Source organism: Lolium rigidum, chromosome 4 (assembly GCF_022539505.1).
Source record: "Lolium rigidum isolate FL_2022 chromosome 4, APGP_CSIRO_Lrig_0.1, whole genome shotgun sequence".
Taxonomy (NCBI): Eukaryota; Viridiplantae; Streptophyta; class Magnoliopsida; order Poales; family Poaceae; genus Lolium; species Lolium rigidum.
Window position 1 is genome coordinate 245,260,588 of NC_061511.1, and position 17,837 is coordinate 245,278,424.

At 41.9% G+C, this 17,837-nt stretch overlaps 1 protein-coding gene and 1 long non-coding RNA gene across 3 annotated transcripts; one reads left to right on the plus strand and one right to left on the minus strand.

Annotated features, from left to right (window-relative positions):
• Nucleotides 1-1,307: 1,307 nt before the first annotated feature.
• Nucleotides 1,308-2,970, minus strand: LOC124706301. The gene is made up of 2 exons (XM_047237952.1): nt 2,620-2,970; nt 1,308-1,705 (listed from the first exon to the last, which is right to left on the minus strand). Exons 1-2 carry the CDS (start codon nt 2,883-2,885, stop codon nt 1,663-1,665), a joined length of 309 nt encoding a protein of 102 aa, XP_047093908.1. The 5' UTR covers nt 2,886-2,970; the 3' UTR covers nt 1,308-1,662.
• Nucleotides 2,971-9,565: 6,595 nt separating this feature from the next.
• LOC124650103 lies at nt 9,566-10,707 on the plus strand. 2 transcript variants are annotated; one of them, XR_006986880.1, is made up of 4 exons: nt 9,566-9,819; nt 9,909-10,042; nt 10,173-10,276; nt 10,517-10,707. It is a non-coding gene; the product is annotated as an uncharacterized LOC124650103 (long non-coding RNA). The 2 variants fall into 2 exon arrangements; XR_006986879.1 differs by having other exon boundaries at nt 9,566-10,042.
• The last annotated feature ends 7,130 nt before the right edge of the window (nt 10,708-17,837 follow it).

The window sequence follows — 17,837 nt, forward strand, 5'->3', positions numbered from 1 at the left end:
TAAAGGCGGTGGTCCTAGGGTTTCTCACACGCCAAGACGAAGACCTTCTGGATGTTGATCTTCTTCATCTAGCTGGAGTGATGAGTTCCGGAAGGCTCCGCTGGCGAATGGAATAGTGCATCTTTTGTCTGGAGCTCGCTGGATGGGGTGGTATTCGGTCGCATGCACCCATGCTTTTATTCTGACCGTTTGGTTCTGGAGGGAGCGGCGCAAAGCTCTGTTCTGTGTTGACATCAAGTGACTTGGTCCATGATGAAGTCAGAAGCAGAGAATATCTTGAAGGCCGGATTGGAGGACTAGCTAATAGAGGTTCAAGTCTTCGCGATGTTGAGGGGGCTTGCTTGGTGTCCGGACTTTGCAGCAGTGGTATGATAGTGGGGGCGGCCACACAGGTGAAGTTCAGAGTCCTACCTTTCAGGGTGAAAACCCAAGGTCTGGCCTTAAATGGTTGTACCTGGCAATGAACTTGTTGGAGGCATAGTTTTGAGAGCGGGAACTATCTTTAGGGTGAAAACCTAAAATCTTTTGATCGGGGCGATGATGGCACTGGTGCACTGTTTCCTTGTTGGAGGTGTCGCTTTTGAAGAGTCTGTATTCCAGGTGTTGTCCTGGTGGTGGATGTATTGTTGTTGCTAGGTTTGGGATACTGTAGCGGGATTTTTGTTTCTTAGTTTATTTTCTCTTTTTTAGCTGTGTGCATCCGTACTGCCATTAGGGTGTTGCGTTGTTGCAGAGGTTGGGTGTAATTGGTATCTTCTGATATTAATATATTTCCTATCTAAAAAAATTATCCTCCTGAATCTAATTTTCAATCCATCTCTAATAGAGAAAGCCCCATATCGAAAGAAGTACTTCTTCGTGTATCATAGATGGCATCCAATGTTTACGGATTTACATCATATCATTTGTAATATATATTAAAGTGTTTTTCATAATTTTGGAAATTTCGAATTGCCTTAGCCCGACATGATGTGCACATCCATGCTCATACGTGACTTCTACTCTTTTCTTCATCTTTGCCTCCTCGGTTGCTTCAAAATACACGGTTGCAGCAAAAGAAGTAAAAGGCAAAGCAGCAGTCTCACACTCGCACACGCGAGCCGTGCGCATCGATGCTTAGCTTTAGTTCTTTCTCTCTCGTGTCATGCCTCTCTTTTGCTTTCCAGGTTAAGAAGATTCATGTCCTATAGATGTGCCACGCGGCCATGTCATGGATGTTGCAAACCAGAAGACATGATTTACATAAGTACTCATCAGTCACATATATATCTGCTTAGCTAGTTAGCTGCATACATGCTTAGAGCAAGGACAGTCAATTCGTCAGGTTTGATTAATACACACAGAAGCACAAGCACAACAGGACAATTTTTCCGATAAAATCGTCATAGATTCAAACGAAATCTCGAAGAATATGGGAACGGCAGATTGGTCGATCAACCTCGGTCAAAAAATGACAGATTTCTTGCGAGGGAAGATTGCAACTTTTGTACACTACCCCCACTACCAAAATCCACATTAAAGGAGAGCTGAGCTGAGCTCGGCACCTCATTCCAGAAATCCAAGGATCTCATCTTATAAAACCTCTTCCTTCGTTGTTGAAGCAGTCTATGGAGAGGAAGACGAGAATGGCACCGGTATGGTGGATGGTCGTCTCGCGGGGGGCTAGTCTCTCCGGCGTGGCGCAATCGTCGTCTTCCCAGCACGCCTGAAAGTACAGGTGTGTCAGACTTTGGAGGTGAAACCAATGAGAAGGTCAGTGCAGAGTGTTTATACGAACCTCATGTTTACCTACTAATTAGCTAGTGGATTGCTTAGCTTTGTTAAATTTAGAGCTATGGCCCACCCATACACTAATGTGTTACACCCACTGACATATTTAGTTGTCTCCTGATGGTCACAATTGTAAAACTACACAGCCCAATCATTTGGGTGTGATACTAAATCTTTAGTTGGACTAGCTAAATCATCAAAAGCAGGGAGATAAGGTTCTTGTAATGGAATCTTAGGTGTATCTGATGGGAGTGAAGCATGCAACACTGGTATACTCTTCTTGTCAGTAAAGTGACTTCCGAAATGATTTGCTTAGCTCAGAGGTACACTTGCTTTAGTTCTTTTTATTCTGTTTGTCAAATACCAAATCCTCCCAACAACTCTTCAACGAAATAATTATCAGGTGCCCGTCTCTGCTTCAAGCGTTCGATTTATGCAATATTTACTAATGATTTGTTCATAAACCAAGTTGTTCATTATGCAAGGCATGGTTAGACCTCACTGAACTGTATGCCAACAGAGAAAATAGCAGAGCACTCCTACACGTACGGAAGAGCAGAGTAACACACTAACACCGAGAGCAGTGCATTTCAGGTCGTGTCATTTATTCAGTTAAATCGACCTATTTGCTCCATGTCACCGTGAGCATGAGACACTAGTTGGAATCTTCAATTTTGGTGAAGCAAAAGCTATTTTTCTTTTCTTGATAAATGTCTTGGAAAAATTGTAAGCTTTGCGAAAGAGAAGTAGTATAACAGTACAGGTAGAGAGGCCGAATGTATGGATGCATGCCAAGTGCTATAAAACATGAAGTGCATGCATGCACCAAAATGAAGCCATCAAAGTTACCTGTTGTGGATAGGGTCAGGCCCCTTTGGAATTCTCCTCTTGCTGCTCCGGTACGCGTCCTCGCCGGCCATCCCACTGCCCGAGTACGGCACCGGGGAGCTCGTCCTCGTTCTGGTGCCCGCATGTTCCGCTGCTAAGCTCGCACTAACACCACTCGTCGTGGCCGCCATCACCACCAGAAGCGAAGCGCACACGACGAAGATGATGACCACAGCTATCCTGCAACACGCCAATGCCCCTACCGACCTATCCGGCCGTCTTCCCATATAGATAGTGACCCTCCTCTGCTACTCAGAGTGCTTCTCCCCTCTGCACTACCACGCCAGTGTTTTCCTTTTTCAAATCCACAGGGCAGAGAATAACGTGGCTGGGCGATAGCTAGAAGCAGAGGCGCCGCTATATGAGGTCTGTAGAAGAGAAAAGCAAAGGTAGGAGAAGAAGATGAGGAAGAGAGCAGAGTTGCATGATGACAGTGACAATGCCAAGGCAGACAGGCAGGCGAGACGAATGATCTTATGCAAAGCGGATAGCACTAGCAGGGCACACGCACAAACACAAGTGCATGCCTCTTTTCTTCTTCTTTAGATAACCACAGGCAAGTGCGTGTCTAATGGGCGCTTAGATCGCGCAAAACGCGCCTTTTTACGTGACACGGAATCTGTGATCCACATTCCTCATCTCCCTCCCTCTTTAGCTTCCATTGATTCTCGGCGCTTTGCTTTTGCGAGCTTTGCTTTCCTTTCTCTTGCTTCTTCGCCATGGCTTTGGCTCTTTAGTTGTTCTCTTCTCTCTTCTTTGCGGGCTGAAAGCAAATCAGCTGCCGCGCTTTTGAAGGACCATGCGTGGGGAGCGGAGCTGGAGCTGGTTCGGGAACGTGACATGCTTGATTTCGAGCTGCTCGCTTTGGAAGCCGATGGGGCCCTGCATGCCGCTGCACTCGCCTTGCGGATGTAGCTTCGTCTACCTAGCTATCACGTCGCAATGTCTGATTCAGTTCCTGTCATCCGGCCGGTGCAATGCCACTGACAATCGGGCCTGCCCACAGCTCTACGAGCTGGTAGGGATTTTTTTCCCGACAAAGGGCTGGTACTAGTAGCTATATGATATCTCTGTAGGTGGCCCTTGTGTTGCACTGGAATGGAATTTACTGGTCACTGATTCAGTGATTCTTTAATATCATTCAAGTATACCCACTGCTCTTTGTCCATTTAAATGTGTTGAATCATCATTTCAAATGCAAATATTTTTTTTCTCTAAAAGAAGGTTGAGACCCTCGGCCTCTGCATCAAAGATGCATACGACCTTTATTTGCATTTTATTCAATAAAGAACTAGTAAGAACTACATCAAACAATCTAAAACAACCACATAACACCTACAACTCTGATAATGACAGACGAAAATGCCATCAGGGTCTTATGCCCTAAAAACACAAACAACATCCCACCAGCTAGGTATCAGGGGCATCACCGAGTCAACCTATGGCTAATGTGAAACAGGAGCACTCATTCAGACTAGCAGACCTCATGTACTCGCTTCAGAGGGCGACTCCTCCGCTAAACCGCTGAGCCACCTCTACGACAAAGATCTGCATAGCCCTTGCTCGGTGTGCCATCGACGCCGCAATGGCGCAAAATAGCGCATCCACCCTACGTGAGTCCATCATGGCACACTCGTCACCGAGACCTCGCTGCACCACACCGCCGAGAATTACCATCATCAACGTGATAGATGCAACACCACTCCAAGAGTAGACCCCTCCAACTAGAAATTCTTCCACAACGATGCGCCCAAGAGAGAGAACGACACCTAAAATGTCACCATTGTCCGATCCGAGAGACCCAGATCTAGGGTTTCCCTCAAACATTTTTGTGTGGGCAGGAGATTAGCAGTAACGACGCCTTCAACAAGTTTACGACGCCCATGGGTGCCACCATTGTCAGAGCTAACCGAACGGAGTTTCGCCTCCCAGATCTGCCATGAGCCAAGCAACAGCATGGGAGGGACCTGACTACACGCCTTGTTGCAGCTCTGATACGGGTCGTTGGCCCGATCTTTCACGGTGCACCTCCTTGATCCATTGGATCCGATAACTCTCCCAATCACGTGTGCAATACACGTAACCTGAAGATGGGGAACGCCAATCTGGCGAGCAACTCGACGAAGAACGCCGAACCTCAAGCAGAATAGACACGCCAAGCTCGATAACCCTCGATAGTTTGAGGACCTTCTCGCACGCACGATCACCCTTGACAGACTCAAGAACTATCACGCCTTTATTGATGGATACCCGGACGAACGTCCAAGGCATCGTCACACACATCGATCCCATAGGGACGGTGATAGTATGAACTCAAAGTTCTACATAATTCTGATTTCAATCTAATCTACCCTAACCCTAGCCGCACCATCTCCTTACATGAGCGGGATGGTGGCTGGCCAGCCCCTATTGGGCCTAACCTAGCTTGACTCGGACAGGCCCAAGTCAAACAGACACTTAAAACCCTAATTTGGCCCACCGCATGACATGACTACATTATTCCCTAATAATAATACTACGATACAATACTGGTACAACCTTAGACTTAATCATCGTATCACGGGATGTCCTACACTACAAGAAACTAGTTGAATGCCCGTGCGTTGCTACGGTCTCTTAGATATTATTTATCACTATACATGTTATATTTTTTTCGAAATAAAGACAAATTCCCGGACTCCGTATCAATCGATGCATGCGGCTTTTTATTGTCGTATTGAAGTTTAGGTCTTGCAAAATATTACATCATGAGTCATACCAGGTCGATATATGAATCAACCATTAAAAAAGAAAGAAAACATGAAGTGATTCTTCACTAACGTGTTATTCTAACATCAAAGTGCCAAGTTGCATTGACTATATAAATCTCGTAGAACGTTTTCTAGCCGGTTATAAACAATAGCCAAATCCTCGCACTTCGTCATTGGTTGTGGGAAGGACCGTATCCAACGTAATTTTCTTTGTCAGAGACAATGATATTTTGGTCATGAGGCATACATGCTAGGTTTTCTTTCCGCATCGAACTTGTTCGGCTATTGGATTTTTTAACTTAATTAATGAAACGTTGTGTGCATCACTTGATGAGACTGGGACTGCGTTATGTTACCCTTTGAAATAAGGGTAAGATAAAGCCGTGAACCACATAAGAGTACAGTCTAAAGCAAAAAAACAAAACATGCCTAGTAAAGAATTTTTTAGCTCATCGGTTTCGATGAGACCGATATTTAGTGTTTCCTCCATCTCAAAATAAGTGACTCAACTTTATCTGGCAATATAGATGGAAGTGATGTTTTGGCACATGGGAGCGTATGCTCCCTTTATTTTGAAATACATGTTTGACACATTTTAAAATGTTAAAAAAATTGAAACAAACATTTCGCACGTACATCTTCATGTGCTACGCGCTCACAAAGTCGTTTCATGAAAAATCGACATGTCATGTGACGTGTGTAAAAAAGACAAAATTCGGTGTTGAAACAAAGACTTGTCACAAGATAAACTTTCTCTTTTTCGCTTAGACTACAAAAATATCATTTTTTCGTGAAACTTGACGAATACACATATATTATGAAGGTGTACAAGTAAATTTTTTGTCAAAATTTTTAACACTTGGAAATATGTTTTTATGGTAGAGGGATCATACGCACCCGGGAGCCGAATTGAGTTTCTGAATATAGATGGGAAATCTACTTTAGCTCATATGTGTAGATGCACCCACCATTTAAAATCATATTTCATAATGTCAAAAAGTTTCGAAAAAAATATTATGGTGTACACACAGACATTATATGTTTGCACGCCAAGTTTCACGGAATTTTTTTTATTTTTTATAGCCAGTGTAAAAAAGATAATTTCTGACGCTCCAAAATAGCTTTTCACGGGACATTTTTTTGTCATTTTAACATAGTGCATACAAAATGTTTTTTTCCTGCCAAACTTTTGTGCGCTAACATAGAATGTTAGTATGCACAATCAGGATTTTATTTCAATTTTTTAAATATTTTAAAATAAATTTAAAAAGCATTTTTCATAATAGGTGCATCTAGATAGATGTATTTGGGTGCATTTTAATGTGTTGATACATCTATATCTGGACAATGCTGAGTCAGTTATTTTGACACAAAGAGAATACTAAATAAAGGAATTAATAAAAAAATTGGAAACCAAGACTACGTATGAAGTTTGTTTGTTGTAGCATCTTGGAATTTGTTATTTCTTTTGACCTTGTCTGCTACATAAGCATAATCTAATCTTTCTCCATCAACAGGCATCTATCTCTTCCTAGTTTTTATCACTTGATGAACTTCATTCGAGTTCGCTCTAGGGCAGAGCTCCTCTACTTTATTTTATTGATTATTTGCATTGGTTTCCTTTCTTCTTAGAAATATAGCAACATTTCCTTCGGGTTGGCAACCATCTTCTTCAATCTAAAAGTAAAGGTACTTTCTCATCTCGTTTAAACAATCCTACCGGACATTCTTCTTGAAAAGGAGTAAGAAATAAGCCTATATCTTGTTTTCCATCTGCCGCTTCATCGATCTATCTTCCCTATCAGTTGAATACTTGACTTTATGGATTACGATAATAGTTTACCATAGGAGCAAAGAAAGCGTTTCCTACTCGGTCTTACCTACTATATAGATGAGCAAGACCTCCTACCCAACCATCCGGCCTTATTATCAATGTACAACTGATCCAATCTGCACTGCAACCTGATGAGCACATGCACCTCCTTGAGGTTGGCTTCCTTGCACTTTTATATTCATATTGGCACTACAATATTAAGCAAATAAATCAATCAAATATCACAAAAATTTATGGGGATTTTTCACATGCCGAATTCCGATAAATAATTTGTAATCGCAGACGGCAACACTAAGCGCAACAACATATAGTGTCCATTACCTATCAAGTATCCACCATGAAATTCCCCAACGGCTGAAATGGATATTGCAAGTGTCTTTCATCCTCCAACTACCTACTTGTGAATGACTGGATCGATATATAGTTTTTCTACGTAAAATAAGACCAACATCACCTTAACTCATTATATACAAACTCTTGGATCTTAACTTGTGAAGTACATGTCAGATCATATCAGTAAAAAAATCCGAACTAAATTAATACAGTCTACATGAAGGGTTTTTACTAAATCAACAACAGTGTCGTCTCGACCGATGATGCCATCCATACCTTTTATGCGAAGGAGATGGATGGTTCTGGATTGATGGACATATTTTCTGGTCGGGAACACATGGATAGACCAAACCGTCAAAGCCGATGGTCTTAAGTGGTGCAGCCTCCTTGGTTCCTCCTTCTCCTTGCCAATAAATAGGAACTTCTCAGATTTGAGATCATCACAATATGGGAAGAAGTTAATAACATGATGTTAAACCCTGAAACTGATGACTCTTGGACTTGGCTTTGGGATGGTAAGGGAGTGTAAGGGAGTGTACTACGCTAATCTATTTTCAGAGCACGCTTCGCCGGAGAGATAAAATTTGATACGGTCAATGCTATATGGAAGTCATGATCACCGTTTAAATGCAAATTGGCAACTTGGTTCTTCATCAGAGAAAGAGCATGGACTGCAGGTCGTCTAGCTAGAAGAGGATTACCACACAATGAACAACTAAAACGGTTTGTGGAACCACGCCGAGGGCTGGTTTAGTTTCTATTTTTTCTTGTGTTCTAGCAGTGGTCGTGAACCCAGTTTGTATTAGGTCGTGCACTTTACCTCTCTGAAGCTTTCTGCTTCTAAATTAATCAGATGCAGCTCTCCTGCAGTCTTGCGTGGTTCGAGAAAACCCTCACCACATATATGTACTTGCAGTGATCATATTGTATTTGCAATCGTTAATCACTACATTGCTAAATTCAAAAAGGAGAGCAGCAATAACAAATAAAATTCTGAAATTCTGTCACCATTGCAACCACGCCTCATATATACCATTTGAATTCACGTGATGAAACAACTAAAATGCAGTGTATTCTATCATTTTTCATGTTTTCATTCCCACAATGAATTTTCTGATCTGAATGGCATTCGAAAGAGGACAGATAGTTACCTTTCTTGTCGAAGCAGTCATCGAGGTCGTGGCAGCAAGCTTCAACGTCGTCACAAGACTCCTCTTGCTAGCATCCGCTCCACTTGCGGGGAAGACAGGCAGTGGTCGGGCGTCGCGGACCTTGCCGGGGCATCGTGGGAACGACCGACAAAGGCTGAGGCGTCGCGAGAGCTCTATTGGTCAGTGGGGAAGACCGACAGAAGTCGGGCCTTCGCAGTAGCTCCGGCGGCAAGTCAAGTTGTCTGATGCGGGATTCATGGTGGTGGGAAGCTGGTATTCGCTGATTCGGCGTGGCGGCAATGGGACTCCGGACTCTACGGGGGGGGGAAGTTTTACTTCATGCGGGCTGCGGAGAAACATAGGCCTATACGGGGAAGGAGGTATTTATGTCCGTTATTTGCTTTCCATTTTTGAAGTTTCCATGATTGTAAAATCCGTTATCGATAGTAAATAATATACCTCCTTAATTGTTGATTACTAATGCATGTATTTGACGAGCACGGGTATAAAAGGAATCCCTGATTATTTGCTTCATGCGGTGATCTTATTAGAACATACCATTTTAAACCTTTTTTTTCTTTTATGGTGGATACGTGAAACATCGGATTCAGATTGGATAGTTCTGATTCTCCCAATGTTTGATATCAAAGTGAGACACCATCCCCAACTCCAATTTAATAGTAAAGAAAAAGCATGTAAAGACGTTCATTCTTTGACGCTTTTAACTTCGTCTCTACCTGTAAGTTGGCGCGGTACGTAGAGACGTTTTCAAAGACGTTATGCACGTCGTCTCTACTCCAGCACGTATCCATTAAGTTCCGCTTCTATCCTATCTTAACCTCCCACCCTCCTCAGTTCCGCCGCACCCGCTGGAAGGAAAAAAGATATCGAGTCGCCCCCAAAGAAAATTAAGGGAAATCTACCAGCCCTAGCACTCTAGCAGATTTGTGAAGGCTGCTGCCGCCGGATCCCGTCCCGGTGCTCTTCGCCAACGAAATCTCCCAGGGATCCCCTCGCCATCGTCCATTCACCTGAAGGCACTAACTCCCCAGCATTAGACCACTGGCGGCGCGCGATTCCGAGGAGTCCTGAGGTAAGCAACTGCCGCCAGCCCCCTTCTCTTCCCATATCTGATCTGTGATTTTCCTGTTTTTATTTTCTGGCGGATGTGAGATCTGTTAGGTAGCTGCCAAAACCAACGTGGCATGGGGCTGCAATCTGGACACGGAGGTATGAAGTTCTTTTCGAGATTGGAGTGCAAGAACGTTGTAATATGAGTTCGCCTGCTATTCCTTCACTGCAACCTATTGGTTTGGGTAACTACTTCTCCAAATTGAATGAATATATACGCATTCATTGTGTTCACTATTGCTTTTTTCTTGCTAATAAATATTTAGATGGGAAAATAGTGCAAGTTACACCGTTGCTGCTTTTCTATTTTTTCAGGACGATTTGATTTAGATTTAGTGGTTACTGGCTGACACAAGCAAAATATTGCGGCATCAAGAATAACTCCTCGACATGCTGCAACCGTACAAGGCAGAATGCGAGTAAGTTCCACCTTTTCTGACTTCAAAGTCTGTTTCATCAGACAACGCAAGCAATTATCTATTCTTCTGAAGTTTGATCTGTCTAGCAGTGTAAGCACATAAATAATCTAGTATTCTGAAGTTTATTTAGTCAAGATCTGCTCTCTCCACAACTTAGATTTGATTTGACATACATGCTTTATACTGAATCCTTAATGTGGTGTCGTTAGTAAAACTAATTTTCTTCTGTTTTCTACACAGGCACTCTATGTTTCTGAACGAGGGTGGTACTAGATTGATGTAATAAAGGATTACACATATATAGTCATTTGCAGACACTTGTTAACTGCATTTTATAGCCTTTATCTCTTACATTGCCACATATTATGCCCCATCAAACTTTGTAATGTTAAAAGGTATTGCTGTTTGCAATGGTTTTATGAGCATTTCTACACAATGATTCAGTAATTCTTTTCTTGCGGTAAGTATGCAGCTTTATTCAAACAAGAAGGCGAAATAGCAATGTGAAGAGACTGCTCCATTATACGGTTATTGTCCCTAATGGTTTACAATTGAACTGCCCCATGGAAAGTAGAACATCTGATCGAAATTTATGACTTGCTACCTCATCTATTGATCAGTTGACTTTGTCTTGTGAAGATTTTCAAGCAACTCAACAGAAGACTTTGCAAGGTGAATTACTGTAGTAGCGATGGGAATTGGGAAGCTGATGTACCAATTGCTCCCTGCACAAACTAGCTGGAAGAAAATTATATATGGATTTGCACGATATTTTCTGGTCAAGCTGTAATCTTTTCACAAATGTACAATTCAATTGTAAATTGTTGCAGTTCTAAAGAAATAAAGTTAACTTCTTCCAAATAATGCATTACGCTCTTCTGCCATATTATGGTCTGTGTGATACAGTGTAAATACGATTATTTTCATATGAAGCAAAAAAAATGATAAACATTTTAAAATTTTAAAAAGAACGTCTTGACATTCTTAAGGACGCCATATTGCAGTGTAGAGACGATATGGGAGGGCATCTATAACACCGCCTCTACTGGGAATGGGACGCTTTTAAAACTGTCTCATGTCATTTTTGAGACGCTTCTAATGCGTCCTTGGAGATCTTGAGACGGTGCATAAGGAGACGCTTCTAGGACGTTTTACATAAGCGACTCTATATTGGTGTAGGGATGTTATAAAGCGTGTCTACCACCTAAGTTGAACGTCTCTATATGACCTTTTTGTTGTAGTGCTAGTGTACTAATGTCTACGGGAGCTTCTATTCTTGTAGACAGTGTTGGGCCTCCAAGAGCAGAGGTTTGTAGAACAGCAGCAAGTTTCCCTTAAGTGGATCACCCAAGGTTTATCGAACTCAGGGAGGAAGAGGTCAAAGATATCCCTCTCATGCAACCCCGCAACCACAAAGCAAGAAGTCTCTTGTGTCCCCAACACACCTAATAGGTGCACTAGTTCGGCGAAGAGATAGTGAAATACGAGTGGTATAAATAAGTATGAGCAAGTGGCAACGGCACCAGAAAAGTGCTTTGCCCGGGACGATAAACAAGCAGTAGTCACGCAGCAGTAGTAACGCAGTAAAACAGTAAACAAGCAGCGATAGCAGTATTTAGGAACAAGGCATAGGGATTAGACTTTCACTAGTGGACACTCTCAACTTTGATCACATAACAGAATAGATAAATGCATACTCTACACTCTCTTGTTGGATGATGAACACCACTAATTGCGTAGGATTACACGAACCCTCAATGACGGAGTTAACAAGCTCCAAAATATTCAATGTTCATATTTAAATAACCTTAGAGTGCATGACAGATCAACACAACTAAACCAAGTACTAACATAGCATGCACACTGTCACCTTCACACTATGTAGGAGGAATAGATCACATCAATACCATCATAGCAATAGTTAACTTCATAATCTACAAGAGATCATAATCATAGCCTACGCCAAGTACTAACACGGATGCACACACTGTCACCATTACACCGTGCGGGAGGAATAAACTACTTTAATAACATCACTAGAGTAGCACATAGATAAATTGTGATACAAAACACATTGCAATCATAAAGAGATATAAATAAGCACTTCACTACGCCATTCATAACGAGTGAATAAGTATTCCGTGAAATATAGCCTAAGAGACCCACACGGTGCACACACTGTCACCTTTACACACGTGGGACAAGGAGTCTCCGGAGATCACATAAGTAAAACCCACTTGACTAGCACAATGACATCTAGATTACAAGCATCATCATATGAATCTCAATCATGTAGGGCAGCTCATGAGATTATTGTATTGAAGTACATAGGAGAGAGATTAACCACATAGCTACCGGTACAGCCCCGAGCCTCGATGGAGAACTACTCCCTCCTCATGGGAGACAGCAGCGTTGATGGAGATGGCGGTGGTGTCGAGGGAGGAGCCTTCCGGGGGCACTTCCCCGTCCCGGCGGCGTGCCGGAACAGAGACTCCTGTCCCCCAGATTTTGGCTTCACGATGGCGGCGGCTCTGGAAGGTTTCTCGTACCGTGGCTTTTTTTTCTCGAAGTTTTAGGTCAGGGACCTTTTTATAGGCGAAGAGGCGGCGTCAGAAGGTCAACGAGGCGGTGACACGCTAGGGGGGTGCGGGCCACCCCCAGGCCGCGCCAGGGTCATGTGTGGTGGGCCTGTGGCCCCCCTCTGGCCTCTCTCGGGTGTTCTGGATGCTTCCGGGAAAAATAGGAACCTGGGCGTTGATTTCGTCCAATTCCGAGAATATTTCCTTACTAGGATTTCTGAAACCAAAAACAGCAGAAAACAGGAACTGGCCCTTCGGCATCTCGTCAATAGGTTAGTTCCGGAAAACGCATAATAATGACATAAAGTGTGCATAAAACATGTAGATATCATCAATAATGTCGCATGGAACATAAGAAATTATCGATACGTCGGAGACGTATCAGCATCCCCAAGCTTAGTTCTCGCTCGTCCCGAGCGGTGTAAACGATAACAAAGATAATTTCGGAGTGACATGCCATCATAACCTTGATCATACTATTGTAAACATATGTAATGAATGCAGCGATCAAAACAATGGTAATGACATGAGTAAACAACTCGAATCATAAAGCAAAGACTTTTCATGAATAGCACTTAAAGACAAGCATCAATAAGTCTTGCATAAGAGTCAACTCATAAAGCAATAAATCAAAGTAAAGGTATTGAAGCAACACAAAGGAAGATTAAGTTTCAGCGGTTGCTTTCAACTTGTAACATGTATATCTCATGGATAATTGTCAACATAGAGTAATATAACAAGTGCAATATGCAAGTATGTAGGAATCAATGCACAGTTCACACAAGTGTTTGCTTCTTGAGGTGGAGAGAGATAGGTGAACCGACTCAACATAAAAGTAAAAGAAAGGCCCTTCGCAGAGGAAGCATTGATTGCTATATTTGTGCTAGAGCTTTGGTTTTTGAAAACATAAAGAGAGCATAAAAGTAAAGTTTTGAGAGGTGTTTGTTGTTGTCAACGAATGGTAGTGGGCACTCTAACCCCCTTGCCGAGACAAACCTTCAAAGAGCGGCTCCCATTTTATTTTATTTTTGGGTGGCACTCCTTCCAACCTTTCTTTCACAAACCATGGCTAACCGAATCCTCGGGTGCCCGCCAACAATCTCATACCATGAAGGAGTGCCTTTTTATTTTAGTTTTATTATGATGACACTCCTCCCCACCTTTGCTTTCTCAAGCCATGGCTAACCGAATCCTTCGGGTGCCGTCCAACAATCACACACCATGGAGGAGTGTCTATTTTTGTTAATTAATTTGGGACTGGGAATCCCATTGCCGACTCTTTTTGCAAAGTTATTGGATAAGCGGATGAAGCCACTAGTCCATTGGTGAAAGTTGCCCAACAAGATTGAAAGATAAACACCACATACTTCCTCATGAGCTATTAAACATTGACACAAATCAGAGGTGATAAATTTTGAATTATTTAAAGGTAGCACTCAAGCAATTTACTTTGGAATGGCGGAGAAATACCATGTAGTAGGTAGGTATGGTGGACACAAATGGCATAGTGGTTGGCTCAAGGATTTTGGATGCATGAGAAGTATTCCCTCTCGATACAAGGCTTAGGCTAGCAAGGTTATTTGAAACAAACACAAGGATGAACCGGTGCAGCAAAACTCACATAAAAGACATATTGTAAACATTATAAGACTCTACACCGTCTTCCTTGTTGTTCAAACTCTTTACTAGAAATTATCTAGACCTTAGAGAGACCAATTATGCAAACCAAATTTTAGCAAGCTCTATGTATTTCTTCATTAATAGGTGCAAAGTATATGATGCAAGAGCTTAAACATGAGCACAACAATTGCCAAGTATCACATTATCCAAGACATTTTACCAATTACTACATGTAGCATTTTCCGTTTCCAACCATATAACAATTAACGAAGCAGTTTCAACCTTCGCCATGAACATTAAAAGCTAAGAACACATGTGTTCATATGAACCAGCGGAGCGTGTCTCTCTCCCACACAATGAATGCTAGGATCCATTTTATTCAAACAAAAACAAAAACAAAAACAAACCGACGCTCCAAGTAAAGTGCATAAGATGTGACGGAATAAAAATATAGTTTCAGGGGAGGAACTCGATAATGTTGTCGATGAAGAAGGGGATGCCTTGGGCATCCCCAAGGTTAGACGCTTGAGTCTTCTTAAAATATGCAGGGGTGAACCACCGGGGCATCCCCAAGCTTAGAGCTTTCACTCTCCTTGATCATAGTATATCATCCTCCTCTCTTGACCCTTGAAAACTTCCTCCATACCAAACTCAAAACAATTCATTAGAGGGTTAGTGGACAATAAAAATTAACATGTTCAGAGGTGACACAATCATTCTTAACACTTCTGGACATTTCATAAAGCTACTGGACATTAATGGATCAAAGAAATTCATCCAACATAGCAAAAGAGGCAATGCGAAATAAAAGGCAGAATCTGTCAAAACAGAACAGTCCGTAAAGATGGATTTTATTGAGGCACCAGACTTGATCAAATGAAAATGCCCAAATTGAATGAAAGTTGCGTACATATCTGAGGATCACTCACGTAAATTGATATAATTTTCTGAGTTACCTACAGAGAATTAGGCCCAGATTCGTGACAGCAAAGAAATCTGTTTCTGCGCAGTAATCCAAATCTAGTATTCACTTTACTATCAAAGACTTTACTTGGCACAACAAAACACAAAACTAAGATAAGGAGAGGTTGCTACAGTAGTAAACAACTTCCAAGACTCAAATATAAAACAAAGTACTGTAGTAAAATAAACACATGGGTTATCTCCCAAGAAGTTCTTTCTTTATAGCCATTAAGATGGACTCAGCAGTTTTAATGATGCACTCGCAAGAGATAGTATTTGAAGCAAAAGAGAGCATCAAGAGGCAAATTCAAAACAAATTTAAGTCTAACATGCTTCCTATGCATAGGAATCTTGTAAATAAACAAGTTCATGAGGAGCAAAGTAACAAGCATAGGAAGATAGAACAAGTGTAGCTTCAAAAATTTCAGCACATAGAGAGGCATTTTAGTAACATGAAAATTTCTACAACCATATTTTCCTCTCTCATAATAACTTTCAGTAGCATCATGAGCAAACTCAACAATATAACTATCACATAAAGCATTCTTATCATGAGTCTCATGCATAAAATTATTACTCTCCACATAAGCATAATCAATTTTATTAGTTGTAGTGGGAGCGAATTCAACAAAGTAGCTATCATTATTATTCTCATCATCAAATATAGGAGGCATATTGTAATCATAATCAAATTTATCCTCCATAACAGGCGGTACTAAAAGACTACTATCATTATAATCATCATAAATAGGAGACAAAGCATCATCAAAGTAAATTTTCTCCTCAATGCTTGGGGGACTAAAAATATCATGCTCATCAAAGCCAGCTTCCCCAAGCTTAGAATTTTCCATATCATTAGCAACAATGGTGTTCAAAGCGTTCATACTAATATGTTTCATAGGTTTTTTAATTTTCGCATCAAACCATCCATGTCTTAAATCAGGAAATAGAATAAGAAGCTCATTGTTGTCCATTATGCCTAACTAGTGTAAACAAGAAACAAAAAGATGCAATTGCTGGATCTAAAGGAAATAGCTTCGAGTACTTACAACGGCGAAAATAGCTTAGTAGCCGAGATCCGGAGTGTGAGTACCTTTTACCTTTCCTCCCCGGCAACGGCGCCAGAAAATAGCTTGATGTCTACGGGAGCTTCTATTCTTGTAGACAGTGTTGGGCCTCCAAGAGCAGAGGTTTGTAGAACAAGCAGCAAGTTTCCCTTAAGTGGATCACCCAAGGTTTATCGAACTTAGGGAGGAAGAGGTCAAAGATATCCCTCTCATGCAACCCCGCAACCACAAAGCAAGAAGTCTCTTGTGTCCCCAACACACCTAATAGGTGCACTAGTTCGGCGAAGAGATAGTGAAATACAGGTGGTATAAATAAGTATGAGCAAGTGGCAACGGCACCGGAAAAGTGCTTTGCCCAGGACGATAGAACAAGCAGTAGTAACGCAGCGAGTAGTAACGCAGCAGTAGTAACGCGATAGAAACGAGTAAACAAGCAGCGATAGCGATATTTAGGAACAAGGCCTAGGGATTAGACTTTCACTAGTGGACACTCTCAACTTTGATCACATAACAGAATAGATAAATGCATACTCTACACTCTCTTGTTGGATGATGAACACCACTAATTGCGTAGGATTACACGAACCCTCAATGCCGGAGTTAACAAGCTCCACAATATTCAATGTTCATATTTAAATAACCTTAGAGTGCATGACAGATCAACACAACTAAACCAAGTACTAACATAGCATGCACACTCGTCACCTTCACACTATGTAGGAGGAATAGATCACATCAATACCATCATAGCAATAGTTAACTTCATAATCTACAAGAGATCATAATCATAGCCTACGCCAAGTACTAACACGGATGCACACACCTGTCACCATTACACCGTGCGGGAGGAATAAACTACTTTAATAACATCACTAGAGTAGCACATAGATAAATTGTGATACAAAACACATTGCAATCATAAAGAGATATAAATAAGCACTTCACTACGCCATTCATAACGGTGAATAAGTATTCGTGAAATATAGCCTAAGAGACCCACACGGTGCACACACTCGTCACCTTTACACACGTGGGACAAGGAGTCTCCGGAGATCACATAAGTAAAACCCACTTGACTAGCACAATGACATCTAGATTACAAGCATCATCATATGAATCTCAATCATGTAGGGCAGCTCATGAGATTATTGTATTGAAGTACATAGGAGAGAGATTAACCACATAGCTACCGGCATGACCCCGAGCCTCGATGGAGAACTACTCCCTCCTCATGGGAGACAAGCAGCGTTGATGGAGATGGCGGTGGTGTCGATGGAGGAGCCTTCCGGGGCACTTCCCCGTCCCGCGGCGTGCCGGAACAGAGACTCCTGT